The 18,433-nt window shown below is 43.8% G+C and overlaps 1 protein-coding gene across 1 annotated transcript in view; it reads left to right on the forward strand.

The window, feature by feature from the left end:
• The window catches only part of LOC106808132 (A disintegrin and metalloproteinase with thrombospondin motifs 3-like), a 28,318-nt gene that overhangs the window by 3,650 nt on the left and 6,235 nt on the right, over positions 1-18,433 (forward strand). The window contains exons 2-19 of the mRNA XM_014810712.1: positions 5,485-5,509; positions 6,500-6,861; positions 7,371-7,491; positions 9,620-9,813; positions 10,276-10,356; positions 10,928-11,072; positions 11,599-11,704; positions 12,085-12,222; positions 12,726-12,858; positions 13,224-13,340; positions 14,065-14,202; positions 15,222-15,358; positions 15,773-15,948; positions 16,304-16,437; positions 16,697-16,820; positions 17,068-17,148; positions 17,346-17,512; positions 18,026-18,179. Coding sequence (XP_014666198.1) covers positions 5,485-5,509; positions 6,500-6,861; positions 7,371-7,491; positions 9,620-9,813; positions 10,276-10,356; positions 10,928-11,072; positions 11,599-11,704; positions 12,085-12,222; positions 12,726-12,858; positions 13,224-13,340; positions 14,065-14,202; positions 15,222-15,358; positions 15,773-15,948; positions 16,304-16,437; positions 16,697-16,820; positions 17,068-17,148; positions 17,346-17,512; positions 18,026-18,179 — 2,533 coding nt within the window. The remainder of the gene's footprint in view (positions 1-5,484; positions 5,510-6,499; positions 6,862-7,370; positions 7,492-9,619; positions 9,814-10,275; positions 10,357-10,927; positions 11,073-11,598; positions 11,705-12,084; positions 12,223-12,725; positions 12,859-13,223; positions 13,341-14,064; positions 14,203-15,221; positions 15,359-15,772; positions 15,949-16,303; positions 16,438-16,696; positions 16,821-17,067; positions 17,149-17,345; positions 17,513-18,025; positions 18,180-18,433) is intronic.

The following is an 18,433-nucleotide window of genomic DNA, read 5'->3' on the forward strand; positions in this document are numbered from 1 at the left end:
ACTACTACTACTACTACTACTACTACTACTACTACTACTACTACTACTGATGCTGCTGTTGCTGCTGATGCTGTTGCGTCTGCTGTTTCTGCTGCTGCTGCCGCTGTTGCTTCGCGCTTCAGGGCATCTTTATCTCGCACGACCAACGTAGCTGTGATGGAATTCGCTCATTGTAGCCGCCAGTCGGCTTGTCCCGCTCGCCCTGTAAAACGCGTTACAGCGAAATGTCGCACAGTTTAGCGACACAGATCAAATATAAATGTCCGTACTGATTCGGCATAGAAATCCAAATCCGACGCGAATGCAATGGTGCGGAAGAATACCGAATTGTCTGCATGAACTATTAATGAACACGGATCGTTTGGAGAGGGAAAGAGTAAACGATAGAGAGAAAATGAGATATAACGATATATATATATATAGATAGATAGATATATATAAAGATATATAGAGAAGATAGATATAGCGATAGCGTGAGAAACGGATAACCTGAGTGAGAAAGCGAGAGAGGAGGAGATCCCAACATCGTGCCTCGTAGAGAGCGCGTGAGAGAGACGGCGTTTGTAACGATGCTATTACACACTAGATCACATCCGCACGGATGCTGCGCTCTCAGCAGCAGCCGGGTAGCTGCGTTGTCGATACCGCTCAGTAGAACAACACCGACGTCTAAACTGAGCGTGAGACCTGTCGTGCTGCGTTTCCGGTCGCGACCGTACACTCCAGCGCCGCGTCAGAGGTCGTCCGCGGGGCTGATCGCTTCCATAAAAACTCAAATGAAAAGTTATTAGAATACACAAATGTATATTTGTTCACAGAGTCTTCGTGCTTACGTGTCAATGAACGCTGGACGACCAACCGGGTCGAGGTCATGTCTTCGTCATATATATATGCTTTGTTGCGTTACGTGCCCTACGTGCGAATGCATGAGGACCCGAAATTTGCTGGCGTGCTAGATGATTTCTGCTGGTTACACGGTTCTGTTGCTCATACTTATTGTTGTGCCTAAACACATTTTTCGTGCAGAAGTGAGTTCGTATGACAACATTTATAGTATGTCTGTCCAAAGCCGCAAGAGCGAGCTTCTTGTTTATAGTTATAACTAATTTGACAACATAATGGTTTAACTAAATATGATTGCATTTTAAATTGTTGTCGCCCGAGAGATAGAACGGTCGCAATACTGCTGACTAGAGTATGACTATGAGTATGACTAGTTCCTGTCAAGGACATATTGAAGCCGACATGGAACCTACCGTTATATAGTCGTCAAGATTTATTCGAAGATATAAGAATAATTACGTTACACTACAGCGTTAAAGAAATAGAGAGCATGAGATCCATAGATATAGAGAACGAGAGAGAGCGACAGAGAGAGAGAGAGAGAGAGAGAGAGAGAGAGAGAAATGAAATGCGAGAAAGAGGGACGAGAAAGAATGGGAGAGGATGGGAGGGGAGAGAAACTTTAAGTTATTGGAATGCATCGATCGCCAACATCGCACCGCTGTATCTCTGTCATTCACATTTCTTTACTGCAATGACATTCATCCAGAAGTCATTGAGGTAGGACACCGGCGCGTAGACTTTATGGTATCCGTGAATGTAGTTGTAGATCAGCCTATATGCTACGATGCTGTGCATGCAGTCAATTGCACAGAACGATCGAGATACAGACGGGAGAAAGAGTTTGTGCGCGCATGTGTGTGCGCGCGCGTGTGCTTATCGTGTGAGGGAGGGAGAGAATGAGCATAGGCTCCCATAAAACTCCGGAACCTATCCTGTAACAGCCCATAATCGCTGTTAATTAGAATGTAGGGATGTGAATACATGAGGAAGTCTGGACGAAGATTGCCCAGTTCGGTTAGCAGTAGCCATCCGTCGATGTACTCATGCACACAACAACACCCAACAAAATTGGTAGGCTTGGGGCGCCCACGCGTGAAAGCACAAGCACTATATCGTTAGTCAGTGTTTGTACTTAGTATAAAATGCACTAACCACGGATGACATATCCTAAGTATATGCAAAGGCGTATATTAATGAGATTCGCTGTGATAACAAGTATACGACGTCTATGCGAGCTTCGAGCATTTGTAACGCTACATGAATCGATACTACGTTGCGTAAACACTCTCAATTGGCAGCCGATCTCTCTCAAATGTTATTTCGCTGTCGCTCGATTACTCTATTGTGCTTGTTGCTCAATCTCCCCCTCCCCCATACTCTCTCTCTCTCTCTCTCTCTCTCTCTCTCTCTCTCTCTCTCTCTCTCTCTCTCTCTCTCTCTCTCTCTCTCTCTCTCTCTCTCTCTCTCGATATCTATCTATCTCTATCTCTATTTCTCTCACCATGGTTGCGGTAGTCCCTAGCATGGCTAGTTGCATCTGCCCCCTCCCCCACCCATCAGAGCTCCATCATCTTAGCACACTTATACGGAATCTCTGGCCACGTAGGGAACAAGTGACAGAGAGACTTGGTTAACGATCCGCTTTCTTATCTGTTCGTTCCCACGGCAAATAGTCACTGTTTGTCGCAGCTCATTTTCCGCCTGTGTGAGTAGGCTCTGCACGGAAGCACCATCGCCATGTCAAGCATTATCGATCACGGATTGCAATTCGATTCTAAGCTAGTATAGCACCCTCTGCCAAAAGCATTGTAGATGACATGTTTACTTACGTTTAGGATCTGCTAATGTAATTTTCGTCATATCGTCTGTCCTCTCCTGGCTTCCCATGGCCAGTATTCTGATGCTTCCACATAGCTAGCTCTCTAATGTTTCTACATAGCTAGCCATCTACTGTTTCTATGCAGCTAGCCATCTACTGTTTCTACATAGCTAGCCAGCTACTGTTTCTACGTAGCTAGCTCTCTACTGTTTCTACATAGCTAGCCATCTCATTGTTTCTACATAGCTAACCATCTCCTGCTTCTGCATAGCTAACCATCTCCTGTTTCTACATAGCTAGCCATCTCCTACTTCTGCATAGCTAGCCATCTCCTGATTCTGCATAGCTAACCATCTCCTGCTTCTACATAGCTAGCCATCTCTTGCTTCTACATAGCTAGCCATCTCCTGCTTCTACATAGCTAGCCATCTCTTGCTTCTACATAGCTAACCATCTCCTGCTTCTACATAGCTAACCATCTCCTAATTCTACATAGCTAGCCATCTCTTGCTTCTACATAGCTAACCATCTCCTGCTTCTGCATAGCTAACCATCTCCTGTTTCTACATAGCTAGCCATCTCCTGCTTCTGCATAGCTAGCCATTTCCTAATTCTACATAGCTAACCATCTCCTGCTTATGCATAGCTAACCATCTCCTGCTTCTGCATAACTAACCATCTCCTGCCTTCACATATCTACCCTTTACTCCTCTCCATAGCTATCACTCTCCACTTCATTTCTCGTTTTTGTTTTATTGCGTCTGCCTAGATATCTCGGACGTATCATGTCACCGTTTCCTAGCCGTTTTCTGTTTCCATATGTTCCATATATGCCATCCCTTCCCTGTGTGTGAATAACTAGCCTACGAGCTCTTACTCATTGCAGTTACGAGCTGTACCCATATTATAGCTGCATTTTGTTAACAGCTAATAATACATCATTGCAACATCATTCATGTAATACATCATGTGTTATTAGCTCTCGATGTTACTCATAAAGATGAATTACTTTAGTCGCATCTTTGCGGTTTCGCCAGATAGATGTTGTCACGTCGTATTAACGATGTACGTTAATATAACACCCGTGATGCAAATATATGCGGCCAGCTTTACGAGGCTAATATCACACCTCATCACGTCTGAGCTCCGTCTTACGATCACTGCACGTAGGCTATTGAGTTCACATGGCGATCTGACGCGTTATTCAGGACCAAATGGCTTAAGTGGCCTGAATACTTCCCCTACATTGAGTCCACACCGCAATACCATGCAGTCATTTTGAATTTGAAATGAATTTTTCCTTCGTCATGCATTTTTTCGGCGAACCGTGAACGGAACGGAAATCGATGGGTGATGCAATGGTTAAGCTGAGGGGTGTACCGAACATTTATTCCAAACTTAAGGCAGCGCAGTTCCTATACATACACAATAACATCTTTTAGGTTTTCGACGTACTAGCAACTAGACTTTAATGCCACGTACACACATGTATAATTCGTATATATACGTTATAGAGAACGGATTAGGGTTAATGTTATGTACGATATAAATTCAACATAACGTCAAGGTGACGCACTTTTCAAATGCTCGTGAGTATTGTGTGTAAAGGATTTCATTTGATTATGGTCCAATTTAGCTTTCTAGATTCATATATGCCTGGTCGCAACCTGGAACCCTGGAATGCAGATTCATGTTAGTTTAGGGCCATGTTAATTGATATAAATGCATCAGATTTGTTATGATCTCTACGGTGCAAATACGCTAGATCGCGCAGAGCCTTTGCTACCCTAAAGCCACAGAGAGCCCATTAATTCATGTTCGTTAAAGCTGAACCTCACTAACGAGCACCATCACGGCGACAGCTCGTAATAACTTCACTCTTTATAATATATAATAACTCTTGTTGACTCAAGACGGTGGCGACATCTATGAACACTGCCTCGCAGTCGCGCAGTCGAAATGATCGTCACTCACAATGATGTTACTATCTATGCTGAAACCCCAACCAATACCACTATGCTAGTATTGACAAAACGTGAATCTAGCGTAGATTTACTTTACTCGTTATGGCCAGACCATAGTTGGTCGGAAACTGCCATAAGTGGACTGCCTGAAAATAGCTTCCAACGATTTCTTAAGGATTTGTTCGAACTCCGCCGTCAGTGTCTGGTAGAGATGAGAGTGGCTCTGATTTGTTGCCCCCTAATCACTGGACCAAATTTGCAGTTTTCTGTAATCTATGGTATCTGATTGACACAGCATCTCGGTGCTGTCTGGGAATGCGATATTTCACCCAGGAGAAATCGGACGAAGAACCCGGCCCGCTATATCACAACGAGACGATCGAGCGTATAAGACCGCGCCTTGTGCAGTCACCCTGCGGCTGACAGATACCGGATTACGAGATAGGACGTGCTTAGACTCCACACCTTAGATGCTTCTATCTGGGTCGCTGTGTAGCAATGGTCCATCCTTGATGTGCGGCTTCTTGTTCTACGCATCTCTTATCTCGTCATCGCCGATAACCGCGGGCTAATCAAGCATCGTTATCAAAAATGATCACATTTCCTCTTTCGCCGTAATTGCAACAGTCTGTTTTAATCATATCTCACGCAAAAAAATAATATTCGTGTTTAAATAAAAATTTAAATAATATTCAGTTTTACAAAGGTGCTATGGCAAGTACACGTCTGCTATCTTACGTATATAGTGTATCAGCAAGGTTATTAACCCGCCCAGTTTTTTAAAGAAATTACCGCTGGTACGTTTATATTATCATTTGACTTGTGCCTTTTTGACATGCCACTCTTCTCTTTCAGGTTCTTTGCAGTGGAGCATGGAGAAGTAAGTATCCTATATATCCCATGTGTGTTAAATCTGGCGAGAATGTGTATTCTTATCAAATTAGCAATAATAATTAGCATATAACTAGTGACTAACCGTCTTGCGCATAACGTTGTGCGTGCGTGCATTTGTGCTTGCGTGATTTCGGGCATGCGTGCGCACGTGCACGAGCGCAGTTGTTAAACTACCCGCGTTTACCGAACAATTTGACGCGAATTAACGTTTATAAGGCAAGCGCTACACTGCTATAAGGTTTGCTGTAACCAACGCTTTATTCCTAGCCTTTGATGTATATTCGCCATCTTATGCTGGGGCTGTATTGCCTCAGTGCCTCTATTATCGTAGAGTGAACGTTCAATAGACGCCGGATGAGATTCATGAGAGGAATCGATGGTCGGTGCAGCAGCGATGTTAAGTGATTTCAAAATGTATTTTGCCATGCAGAGACTAATATTTATTCATACGCAGCGCGATCAAACATTATAGGACATTACCAAGCTGTATGGCTCTGTATGCAATCTTACAACTTATCCAAACATTCACACGCTATGGTCGCCAAGGGTCATTATTCTCAATGTCATGCATATATATATGTATATATATATATATATATATATATATATATATATATATATATATATATATAATCGTTGAAATAGGATCAGCAGCGCCAGCCTAGTTGAGTTTCTCTAGCGCAATGATATATATATCATACATTCGAACTAAAACTATTAACGACGTGATGAGGAATCGTCTAAAATCATCACGATTTCATTATCGCATTCATTGAGTAAACCTGGTGCAAACCGAAGACGCTTTGTGAATTCTCCAGCAATTTCATGTCAGTGGGCGCCTCCTCTAACTAACCGGTCGCTAATAAGATCAGAAATAAGACGCCGGCGGAACATCGTGGCGGCTGTGGCATGTGGTGAACACATTCCGCGGCGGAGCATCCTCGCCTCATCGCCTAATTCGTTTATCGATTCGCAGACCTAGCAGCGAACGACTACAGCGTCACCTACCCGCGCGTCGTCGACAGCGGAGGCGAGTATCTCCACAACTACGTGCCGCACGGGAGAGCCACGCGCGTCGTGTCGAAGCGCAGTGTGCCGCAGAACAGTCGCCAGTTGAAGGTCAGCTTCGACCTTGACGGCGAGGAGGTGACGCTCAAGCTGAAACAGAGTCGCCACCTGGTGGCGCCGCACGCGCACATCGAGTGGATGCGTGTCGACAACGGAACGTCTCTCCTGTGGAGAGAGCGCATAGATCGGCAGACGAAGCACTGCTTTTACACGGGGCGGCTACAGAATGCGCCCAACTCGTCCGCCGCACTCAGCAACTGCGATGGTCTAGTACGAAGCCACTTTGTTCACTACCATTTACACTACTACTATATCCGTGTAGAGACGAGAAAGAATGATTAATTAATGATGTCTATGTGGATTGAATATTCCATCATCACCCACTTAGCCATCCGCACCACCTCACTTTGCACACTGAACTACGTAGGTTATTCAAATGTTTTTGGTATTCGATTGCTTATTGGCAGATCAAGGAAATAATAACCAAAACAAACAAGCAAAAAGCGCGCTAACCAATCCGTTTTCAGCGGTTTATACGAGATTTTTCATAGTTTCAGAACACGAGAATTAACTTAATTGAGTTCGCATTAAGTTATCAAAACTAGAGATAGAAATTATCCAGGATAGGTATGCGAAAAGTAAACGTGGCTACAATTCAAAAGTCGCAGACGAAGTAAAATCGATAATCTCCTTGCGTTAATATCCAGCCGAACAAGGTTCCGTTCTTCGGTGTTCTCCGGCGATCCGATGTACGTAGTACTTTGTTCAAATATTTGCAGTCAGGGTTGATAAAAACCGATCATGGCGATTACTTCATTGAGCCGATGTCAACGAACGCCTCCATGCCGGACGGCGCGCACGTTGTATACCGACGCTCAGCGCTAACACACTCTAACGAAGGTGAGCAGAATATATATATATATATATATATATATATATATATATATATATATATATATATATAGAAATATTATGCTGTGCAAGTAATGCGTTTCAGAAAACGTCCGCATCGCTAAAATCCGTTACGTGAATCACCTTTTCCTATTGACTGCTGTTCCATAATTGAAGATACTTAAGGCCCCCGCACACGGTGCGCATTCGGCGCGCGCCAAGGGCGCTGAGCCAGAAACATCAAACACGATAGATATTTTGCGCGCGCGCCGGGAATATAAACGAATATTATAATGAATGACAACGGGTGGTGGATGGCCTTGCATAGGTCTACCTGCCGTTGGCGCGCGCCGACTGCGCACCGTGTGCCGGGGCCTTTAGCTACGGAAAAAGTTCAGATCACTCTCCGACGCGGTTAGAGATATTTTTCCTGACGGCGGCGGGGCCGAGTCTGTATGTGAATCTCTCTCTCTCTCTCTCTCTCTCTCTCTCTCTCTCTCTCTCTCTTCTCTCTCTCAATTATATATATATATATATATATATATATATATATATATATCGCTCTCTCTCTTTCTCTCTCTCCCTCTCTCTCTCTCTCTGTGTGTGTGCGAGCGCGTGTTTGTTTGTTTGTTTGTTTGTTTGTTTGTTTGTGTGTGTTTGTTTGTGAGTGTGTGTGTGTGTGTGTGTTGTGTGTGTGTGTGTGTGTGTGTGTGTGTGTGTGTGTGTGTGTGTGTGTGTGTGTGTGTGTGTGTGTGTGTAAGTGAGGGAGTGAGAGAGAGAGAGAAAGGTTAATTAGTTCTTCTTCTACTTCTACTTCCGCTCTTGACGTACGTATGCATTATCGGTTAGACCTCTCGGTTTCGCGCTGAAAAACGTTCTTCGCATTAAATTCTGTTAAATTAAAATCGATGTTAAGTCTCGGGTGACTAGATACTAAATAAGGAACAACATTAGCATTATGTACGAATGAAAGCGATTAAGTTTAAAATAAAACCTAATTAGAATTTGTTTAGAATTTTTTTTTTCTATTTAGAAATTGTTACTTTATATCACTTCTTTGTACCGGTCCCTTTAGCAAGTCGTTGCAAATAACTGCACTTGCAATAAGTAACATGTACCAGAAGTGTACTGGATGCGGGGCACCGACTGCAGAAACGTAAAAAATGTAAAAGTAGTGCGTGTTTTAGGTCAAACTGCCTAATACGATAGAGTTACATTAAACATCAAAGATGACCCGCCCGATGGTTTGGTAGCCGGCTGCATATTTGTTAAATAAATTCCATTTACGGCGGTATAAGCAATGCTATATTTTGATTAGATCAGGCAACTTATTTATTTAAAAGATTACGCGATAGCAAATTTTCGTTTCGTATCGCGAGTAAAATGGTCATAAAATGCAAGTTACGTAAGTGCGAATTCACGTAAGTAACATTGTCGTAGCGCAGGGTATGACTGTCGGCGAATGGCTGCCACGACAAATCGACCAACCACTCTATTCGGAGACAACGACGTCTAACCAGCACCGACCTCGTGGCATCATGTCGTGCTATCCTCACATGCTATCACGTGCGACTGCAGCGAAACTTCAGAATGCATACATAGAGATCGGCAGCAATGACCCAATATCAATTCACTCCGTTAAACGCAGCTCGTGTTTAAACTGGTATAACGAGGGGCAATAAACCCTTCATACTGCAGACGTCTGCTGCAGTTTCCCGCCCGGACCCGCGTTAGATGCAGACGCTGACCAATAAATGTGTTCGGCAGGCGGAGTGACTCATAAATTGAAATAGCCCGTCATAGCAATGATGCGATCAAACTCGCATATAGAATGCACGCAATTCTCCCGTTTCTTTATGTGTACCGCTGAGTCATGCCAACTTTACGGGATGGACGAATATATGGCATGATCCGTATGTTGTTATAAACCACAGGCAATTGCAATTGCTGCTAGATTTTATCACGGCACCATAATTCTTTTCCATAAAGTGAGCTGCGCGCAACAACAGATCCGCTGATGTCCGTATATCGGAGCAATATATTCGATATTATCGGATTCAATATAATCGATGATTAACTGCGATAGATAGCGACCGGGCCCCATTTTTCAGCGAATTTTCTCATTGTATGCTTGCAGCCAATAGTTTATCCGATGACCTCGAGACGACCTTGCGGCATCTCAAGGACACCCAGCGGATCTCCGGGCGGCGGAAGCGGTCGGCGATCGGCAGCGAAAAGTTTGTAGAGGTTCTGCTGATTGGCGACCATCACATGGTCAGGTTCCACGGTCAGGCGACCGTGCATCTGTACATGCTGTCCCTCGTCAACATCGTGAGTGCTTCCCCTCCTCTCTCGCTCTCTCCCCTCTTTTTCTCTTGCTTTCTCGTTCTCTCTTTCTCTCTTTTTCTCACTCTTTCTCTTGCTTTCTCGCTCTCTCTCTTTCACTCTTTTTCTCGCTCTTTCTCTTGCTTTCTCGCTCTCTCTTTCTCTCCCTTTCTCGCTCTTTCTCTCTCCCCCTCTCTTTCTCTTGCTTTCTCGCTTTCTCTTTCTCTCTCTTTCTCGCTCTTTCTTTCTCCCCCTCTCTTTCTCTTGCTTTCTCGCTCTCTCTCTCTCTCTCTCTCTCTCTCTCTCACTTTCTCTTAGGGAGTTGAAGAAACCCAAATTCCTGCAAAATTCCTCTGCTTCTTCAATATTATACATATATATATATAATATTATATATATATATTCATTTCAACGGTCGGCTTCCGGATCCTACAAGATGACGGAAACGAGACATGTGTTTTTTTGCAGGTGAACATGATATATCAGGACCCTTCCTTGGATGCAAACATCAACATCGTCGTTGTACGCATGATTTTACTGGACTCCGACGTAAGTATAACCCATACGTGGCCGCATCGATTGCTCTGTATTGACGTCAGAACGTCCCGCTGTGCCCCAGAATTTTATCCATCGCCATACATCTGAGCAAATACATTCTCATGACTTCAACTAAATATTTTTTGCTCCTCTATGCAAAACTGAAGGCCAAGCTTTTTGATTTGAGAAACCGAGAGAGCGCTCGAGCACGAGCGTAATGTGTACCTCGGACGTATGGGAATATTCCCGACCAAGATACTCGAGTGCGAAATACTCGACCCGCTCGAGCAGGGACTTCTCTATATGCTTCACGCGTACTGGTTACGCGTGTTCTCAGCAGTTATTGGTTTCCGCGTGATTTGTAGCGTAAGGCGGTGAATGATAACGGGTGGTGGATGGCCTTGCATAGGTCTACCTGCCGTTGGTACTTCGTTAGGCCCAACTAATAATATTTAACAAATATTATTAATAATTATATTAAACAAATATTATTAATAATAATATTAATAATAATATTAATAATAATAATAATAATAATAATAATAGTAATACTAATACGAAAACTGAGCATTTCTCTACACAGAATGATCTGGTGATAACGGGAGATGCCAAGCGCAGTCTAGACCAGCTCTGTGAGTGGGTTTACACTGTCAGGAAGTCCGATCTTAACCACCCCGAGCATCACGACCACGCCATCTTCCTCACGAGACAGACATTCGGACCGGCAGGTAACGACCTCGCTGCCCGCTGCTGTTGCTACTGTTGCTGCTGCTGCTACTACTACTACTACTACTACTACTACTACTACTACTACTACTACTACTACTACTACTACTACTACTACTACTATTACTACTATTACTACTACTACTACTACTACTACTACTACTACTACTACTATTACTACTATTACTACTATTACTACTACTGCTCCTGCTGCTCCTGCTGCTGCTGCTGCTGCTGCTGCTGCTGCCTGCTGCCTGCTGCCGGTGTTGTTGTTGCTGCTGCTGCTGCTGCTGTTGCTGCTGTTGCTGCTGTTGCTGTTGCTGCCGCTGCTGCTGCTGCCCGCTGCTGCTGTTCAACCGCCATAACTGTAACTGAAGTGAGAATACCGATTGCGAAAAACCGCGGTGATCGCATTAACGTCTGTGATTCACTTCTTATTTTTCTTCCGTCTTCGTTTAACGTAAGTGATTAACTTCTTATCTGTCTTCTTCGCTTTTTTCTTTGTCTGTTCATATTCGCGTTCTTCAGGTTACGCGCCCGTGTCTAACATGTGTACTGAGGAAAAGAGCTGCACTATCAACAAGGAGGATGGATTCTCGTCCGCCTTCGTCATTGCCCACGAGACAGGACACGTGTACGTACACCGCGCTATACTTGTTCACGTTGAATAGGTGACTTACCATTAAAAGTAAAGTACTATTAACCCTCTTTGTAAGCGTGAGAAGGCTCTATAGTGTGAATGGTGATGCGTATGCGCCCCACCACCTGTACGCGTTGAAAATCCCGTTTGCATAGAGTTGAAACAAGGAATGTATTTTGTCGATACACTCTTCCCATACTCCGTCCATTCTTCGCGCGCTTGTGCGCTTGTGCGTGCGTGCGTACGTGCGTGCGTACGTGCGTACGTACGTGCATGCACTCACGCGAGTGTATGTGTACGTGTGCGTGTGTGCGTTCGTGCATATGTCGGCATTTGGATCGGCATTAATGCTGTTCTATTAATTTGTCGTTTAGATTAGGTATGGAGCACGACGGAGTCAATAACGACTGCGAGGACACTGGAAACAGCGTCATGTCGCCACTGGTACAGGCCACCTTCAACGACTTCTACTGGTCGCGTTGTAGCAACGACGAACTAACAACATACCTACCGTGAGTATCATTAACGTATACGCGTAACGAGAGAGTAACGCTGAACAAGTTGCTATTTTTCTGAGAAAATTCTGCTGCGGAAATATCAACGGCTTCAACTAGATTGCCTACGCTAGATTGATTCATTAACCACATGCCTGCGTACGTGCTAAGCTTGATGAATCTAGCTGAGGCACCTTACGTACGACGTTCGTTGGACGCTTGCCTACGTGGGGTAGGTATCCCATGCCCCAATGATGAATGCAGCTCAAGATACCGTATGCGCTCCTGATAAAGGTTATAGGATGGGCAGAGCCTCGTAATAAGCACCTCTCGTACCCACTCTATACGCACAAAATGACAACGCTGTTGTAACGTTGTTTGACCTCCACCCCCTGGTGGCGGTCGCGTGTAGTTTTCCGAAGCGTAGCACTAGTATTGTTGGAAGGTATCTCGGCGTACCTTTGGTCTCTACCTGGAAGCATCGACTATATGGATCTATAATGAAGCGTTCGCCGTTTCAGGAGTTTTCCGTGTCTTAACGACAGCCCGTTCCAGCACCCGTGGCCTCGCTTACCGGACAGAATCGGCACCAAGTATACCATGGACGACCAATGCAGATTCGAATTTGGCAACGAGTACACCGTTTGTCACGCTGTAAGTCGAGCAGTCCGCAGTCTTAATTATATATTTGTTGTAGTAGGTGTTAATGCCTCCGTCTCTATCTTACTTGCGAGTTTGTAGCTTGAACGCTTGCATCCGAATATAGTCTTGTAGAAAATACAGAACTGATATCTAACAAACAGCCATTGAACTGCTATAACAGTTATAAGGATAAATCCGTGGCCTGAGTACGTGGCCTGAGTACTTGTTCGAATCCTGCATGCCTTCTTAGAAGCTTATATGACCAATGTAAATTGACAAGTATATATATATATATATATATAGAGAGAGAGAGAGAGAGAGAGAGAGTACGCTGGTTTCAATGCGGCTATTCGAGCTGTGCGTTCCTGTTATGCCAGTTTGAGCGCAGAGTGGACCTGTGTAGCAGACTCTGGTGTAGCACCAAGGACAAACCTCTCTTGTGCAAGACAAAGAAAGGACCCGCGTTGGATGGAACAAACTGTGGCCCCAGCAAGGTCTCCGCCAATAATTATCAATTTTAACTCGGAAGCTAATTCCAACGCGTTTACTACATTCGGGAATGAATTCGCCGCTTTGGCAGAAATGATAGCATAATTCGCCGAATCGTTTTAGTAATTTCGAAATAAGTGTCGAGTCATCTACCGCATAGTACCGCAATATATATAATAATCATCTGTTATATATACATGACTCCCGCAAACTCAGCTTCACGCTTTCTCTTCCTAAGCCAACAAAGCATATCACTAGTAGCAGTCGCTTATCTGCATAAAGAGCTCAAACAACGCCAGCTATGTTCAATTCCTCATTAGCCGCGTTTAGAACGAGATTTTTGACTTCCATACTGAGCAACAGACCGAAGAAAACAATTCAAAACTTGCGTTTCGATTACATCGTGACCACTATTTGTTTCGCCAACAATACATACGCAGAAAATGGAATGGAACATGCGCTAGTACATCTCACAATAGAAATGCTACGCTACATGCACTAATCGTTGTAACATCTATTTATATATAAATTCGGAAAAACAGAGTCGGAGTCACTCTGTATGCACTTGCGCCATTAATAGTTAGAACATAGTAGCTAGAATTCGTACTATAGTGTCCCTGTTTGCTGTATTTTACGCGAACTTTTGCTCTGTCTTTCATTCTTCGTGTACATTCTTTCTCGGCATCGCTGTACTCCGCTGACAGCTTACCACGTGCCATGTCGTTGTAGTGGTGCATGGACGGAAAATGCGTTCTTACTAACGAAATCTCCGTTGGAAACGGCAGAAAGTCGCCTCGACATAAGACGTGGACCACACTGTCTAAATCCATTTACTATCCCGGCACGCCTGAACGGATAACCGTGGAGGTAACAATCCTCAGCCACCCTCCCCCTTCTCGGTAGCAACGAAAGTATCCAACCACTCCCCCCCCCAAGCCAACGCCATCAAACTCTTTCTAATTAATATCAAGAGCGTATAAAGAAGGAGAGCGTACAACGGTGAAATGCTGAAACCATGTTGCAGTATTAGTCGAATTAATAAACTTTCCCCGTTTTATTTTGACGATTCTTTGCAGTATTATTGATCAGCTGTCCTACCTTGTTAATATAAAATAAACCGCATGCCCCCTACGATGCCCCTACGCTAAGATAATGAGCGGTGAAAATCTGGTATTTTCGCCGAAAACCGACTCGAGATCAGAGAATCGTCAAAATAAAACGGGCAAAGTTTCTTAATTCGACTAATACTGCAACATGGTTTCAGCATTTCGCCGTTGTACGCTCTCCTTCTTTATACGCTCTTGTTAATATTTATCTCACACACGTTGCTATATTTTTTATAAGGGATGACTGTACGAGACTACAGAATAAGCTAAAAATGTGCGCATTGAATTGCGCCGAGTTATGGAGTGCTACACGATGAACATAAAATGGAGATGTGATAGTACATAACGCGAAGATTATTTGTGTTATCTTTTGATATAATTATTAATAATTTTATGTATTGGTATAATTATTCGTACGGTTATCTTCTCAAATGCACCAGCCGAAGCCAAAGCCCCGATGAGACATGTTTCCCGAACTCAAACCACTCTTGCGCGCGCACTACCTTCGCACTGCCTGCACTAGAACACACGCTGCTCTGCAAATATCACAGTGTCGTCCTGCTAACCCTTATAAACACGCAGCCTTAATCCTGACCAAATATAACCTGTTGTTATTGCATGCTGTCATTGTGTAGTTGGGTTCAATAAGTTGGTTATTATCACAAGATTAATTCTAATCGCCGTCGAATTATGGTATATACCTATCGTAGCTTTGAAAGTGTATCGACCGTTTATGTAAACGTTTTCGGTACAGAGCGACGATTTTACGCGGCATTTTAGGTCGAACTGGAACCGACAGTGGCGCCACCTCCGAGTCCCATCCACGGGGGCTGGTCAGACTGGAAGAATGCGTCAGCTTGCTCCCGCTCATGCGGCACCGGTGTTCTGCTTCGTAGGCGGGACTGCACCAACCCTCGGTACGTGTTACCACACTACCGCATTCATATCACAGCATACACTCCAAACCACCTGTCACCGCATGCGTATAACTTCAGGGCTCATTGCATATCGTCGCGTTTAATACTACGGTGATGTTTGCGAGCACTGGCAGTCCGTTTGCGAACGCATAGCGGACACTAGCTAATAGTAATAATGGGGAGTTGGCATATAAAACCCAGGTTACATTAGCTGCCCAGCACATACCGTTATTCTCCCTTACCTGTGTAATGCATGCTTCAAGTGATTTATAATTGGTAAGTCCATTTTTTTGGTTTTGATTTGTCTGTTGATAGGGTGGGTTGTTTTTTGCTTGCTTGCTTGTTTGTTTGTAAAATGCTAAATGAAGGCGCAAACTCATGGCACAACAAACGAGTGTTGAACCACGTTTTCAGACCGCGTTACAGGGGCAACTCTTGCATCGGGTCGCCCACGAACTACGCTCTGTGCGGCACACAGGACTGTTCTAACATTGGCGACTTTCGCGCTAAGCAGTGCCTGAAACTGAATCAGGAGAAGATCCTGAAGGACGGTCGCAGGCATACGTGGGTGCCATACCAAGTGAAGAACGGTGATTGTTGCTGAGTATTCTTTAGCGATTCGCCTTTATAATATTAATCCTATATATTTACTTAAGTGCAGCTTGACAATGACAGCAGATCGGCTGTAAAAAACGTTTTTCCGGTAAATGTTTTCGATTCATTTTGAAGATAAGTGGTTATTTATATTTATTTATTCGTTCATTTACTGATATGCATAGCGTTTAATTTAGAGCGTCATCCTGTCGATTTTTATGTCTTCATGACATCCATCAATTTCCGATGTGTGTAATCCAATACTATGTTCTTGTTAACACATTTATATCTGCGATGCTAATTGTCTATAAGTCGAATTAAATTGTGCTGTCTGAACGGCTACGTGTGCAGAATCAACTTACTGCAAGTTGTGGTGCGTCTCTGAGCAAACGAAGAATCTTTATATGTCGGAACGTGATGTCATCGATGGAACAAAATGCTCTTACTTCTCCTCACAGGGAATCTGTATACAGGGCAGTTGCGAGGTAAACCGATAACACCTGAACTTACTTACATCTCATCAGGAGCGTATAATGACAAATACAAATATATGTCATTTGACATATAAATATTTGTCATTATACGCTCCTGATCTCATGTGTCATGATCAAGTTTGTTGTTAAGTATCAATCACACTGATTCTTTTATAATATTATCGGATATATTGCAGTTCTTTATGAACATCTGTGGTAATATGCTTGCTTTCATGTGTCGTGTATCGATGTTTGTTTCGTCTGACTGTAGAAGATGGGCTGCGACAAGGTGCTGGGGTCCAGCAAGATGACGGATGTGTGTGGCGTGTGTGGCGGCGATAACTCGCAGTGTCGAGTCATTCACAGCATCTTCATGGAGTCTCTGACGAAGAAGAGTAAGAACTATAAGGACACTTGTATCGCCGGCAATCTTTGAATGGTTTCGCGGCAGTGGGTTGGTTTTTTGTGAAAGCTCATTAATAACATAATTGATGCGTGCGTGTTTCATTAAATGTATATATCTGTGCGTAACTTGACCATTACAAGAAATTTCGGCGTAGAACTACAACTGACTGCCACTTTATGATGATCGCCAGCGTAAGCTAAAATCTCTGATTTTCGTGTGCATTATTCGTGCTGCAGAGTACAAACGTGTCTCAATAATACCAAAAGGAGCACGCAACATCATCGTTCAAGAGGACGAAGCATCGCCCAACTTTATAGGTAAAACGAGAATCGACATAATTATACATCCGATGAACTTTTACACAGCCCTGTATATGACATGCCATAATATAAACACTGCGCGGGCATGCATTCTTTTGTGTACTTCGAAATACCAACCAGATAGCTGTTAAACAAAAAGCCACACTATCTAATAGCGACATCGTCTAATGGCGACATCGTTCCCCATACCGCAGCGTTAAAGAACCGCAAGACAGGCAGGTTTGTGCTGAACGGTGGCAGACAACAGGGGTATTATCAGACGTTCGTTCAGCTAGGAACGCTCTTCAACTACACCGAAGACGAAGAGAGACGCGAGCTCATCACCGCTAGGGGGCCTCTGCTGAGCGAGATGATAGTTTTTGTACGTATATACTTGCCGAATGGATCACGCTACAGAATAAGGGGATATTTAGACAAGAGTAAAACATTTTCCGTCGAATAAGGAGTTTTAATCGAACCAAGCTGATCGATAATTTTCGTGTAACTATTGGGTTCTAATGACCTAAAGCCCATTAGATTTTTGCAGGCAAATTTCAATACCCAGTCATACTTCGGGGAAAAGCGTAGATGTTCCGTAAAATAAAAATAAAAAACACTATTAGATTGTATTTTGTATTGGTAATATGGACAGCGTACAATAACGATGTAAAATTCTATGATATCATTTATCGGTTACTAAACTGTCAGTATAGTCACGACATAAATAATGGTGAGTAGTACGTTCCCAACGAAGCATTTACGTAAAGTATTGACGACAAATCCTAAACCAACGTGTTTACAGCTAGACCACATATTTTCCTTATTCTGATTACCGCTGTGTACGCAGTAATACAAACTGATGGCTTTACTAAGAAATTTCATCTAAACGTTACAGGTTTATCCGAGGATCACAGGAATGAAAACTACAATCAGCACTCAGTTCACACTACCTAGCAGACCTGAGCTGGACAACGCCATACCTGACGTCGAGGAGCGATATACGTGGGAGTACGTGGGATGGTCGGAGTGCAGCAAGTCCTGCGGAAATGGTAGATAAGGGTCAGTGTGAGTGAGTGAGTGAGTGAGTGAGTGAGTGAGTGAGTGAGTGAGTGAGTGAGTGAGTGAGTGAGTGAGTGAGTGAGTGAGTGAGTGAGTGAATGAGTGAGTGAGTGAGTGAGTGAGTGAGTGAGTGAGTGAGTGAGTGAATGAGTGAGTGAGTGAGTGAGTGAGTGAGTGAGTGAGTGAGTGAGTGAGTGAGTGAATGAGTGAGTGAGTGAGTGAGTGAATGAGTGAGTGAGTGAGT

The sequence above is a fragment of the Priapulus caudatus genome, unplaced genomic scaffold (genome assembly GCF_000485595.1).
Source record: "Priapulus caudatus unplaced genomic scaffold, Priapulus_caudatus-5.0.1 Scaffold255, whole genome shotgun sequence".
Classification (NCBI taxonomy): Eukaryota; Metazoa; Priapulida; class Priapulimorpha; order Priapulimorphida; family Priapulidae; genus Priapulus; species Priapulus caudatus.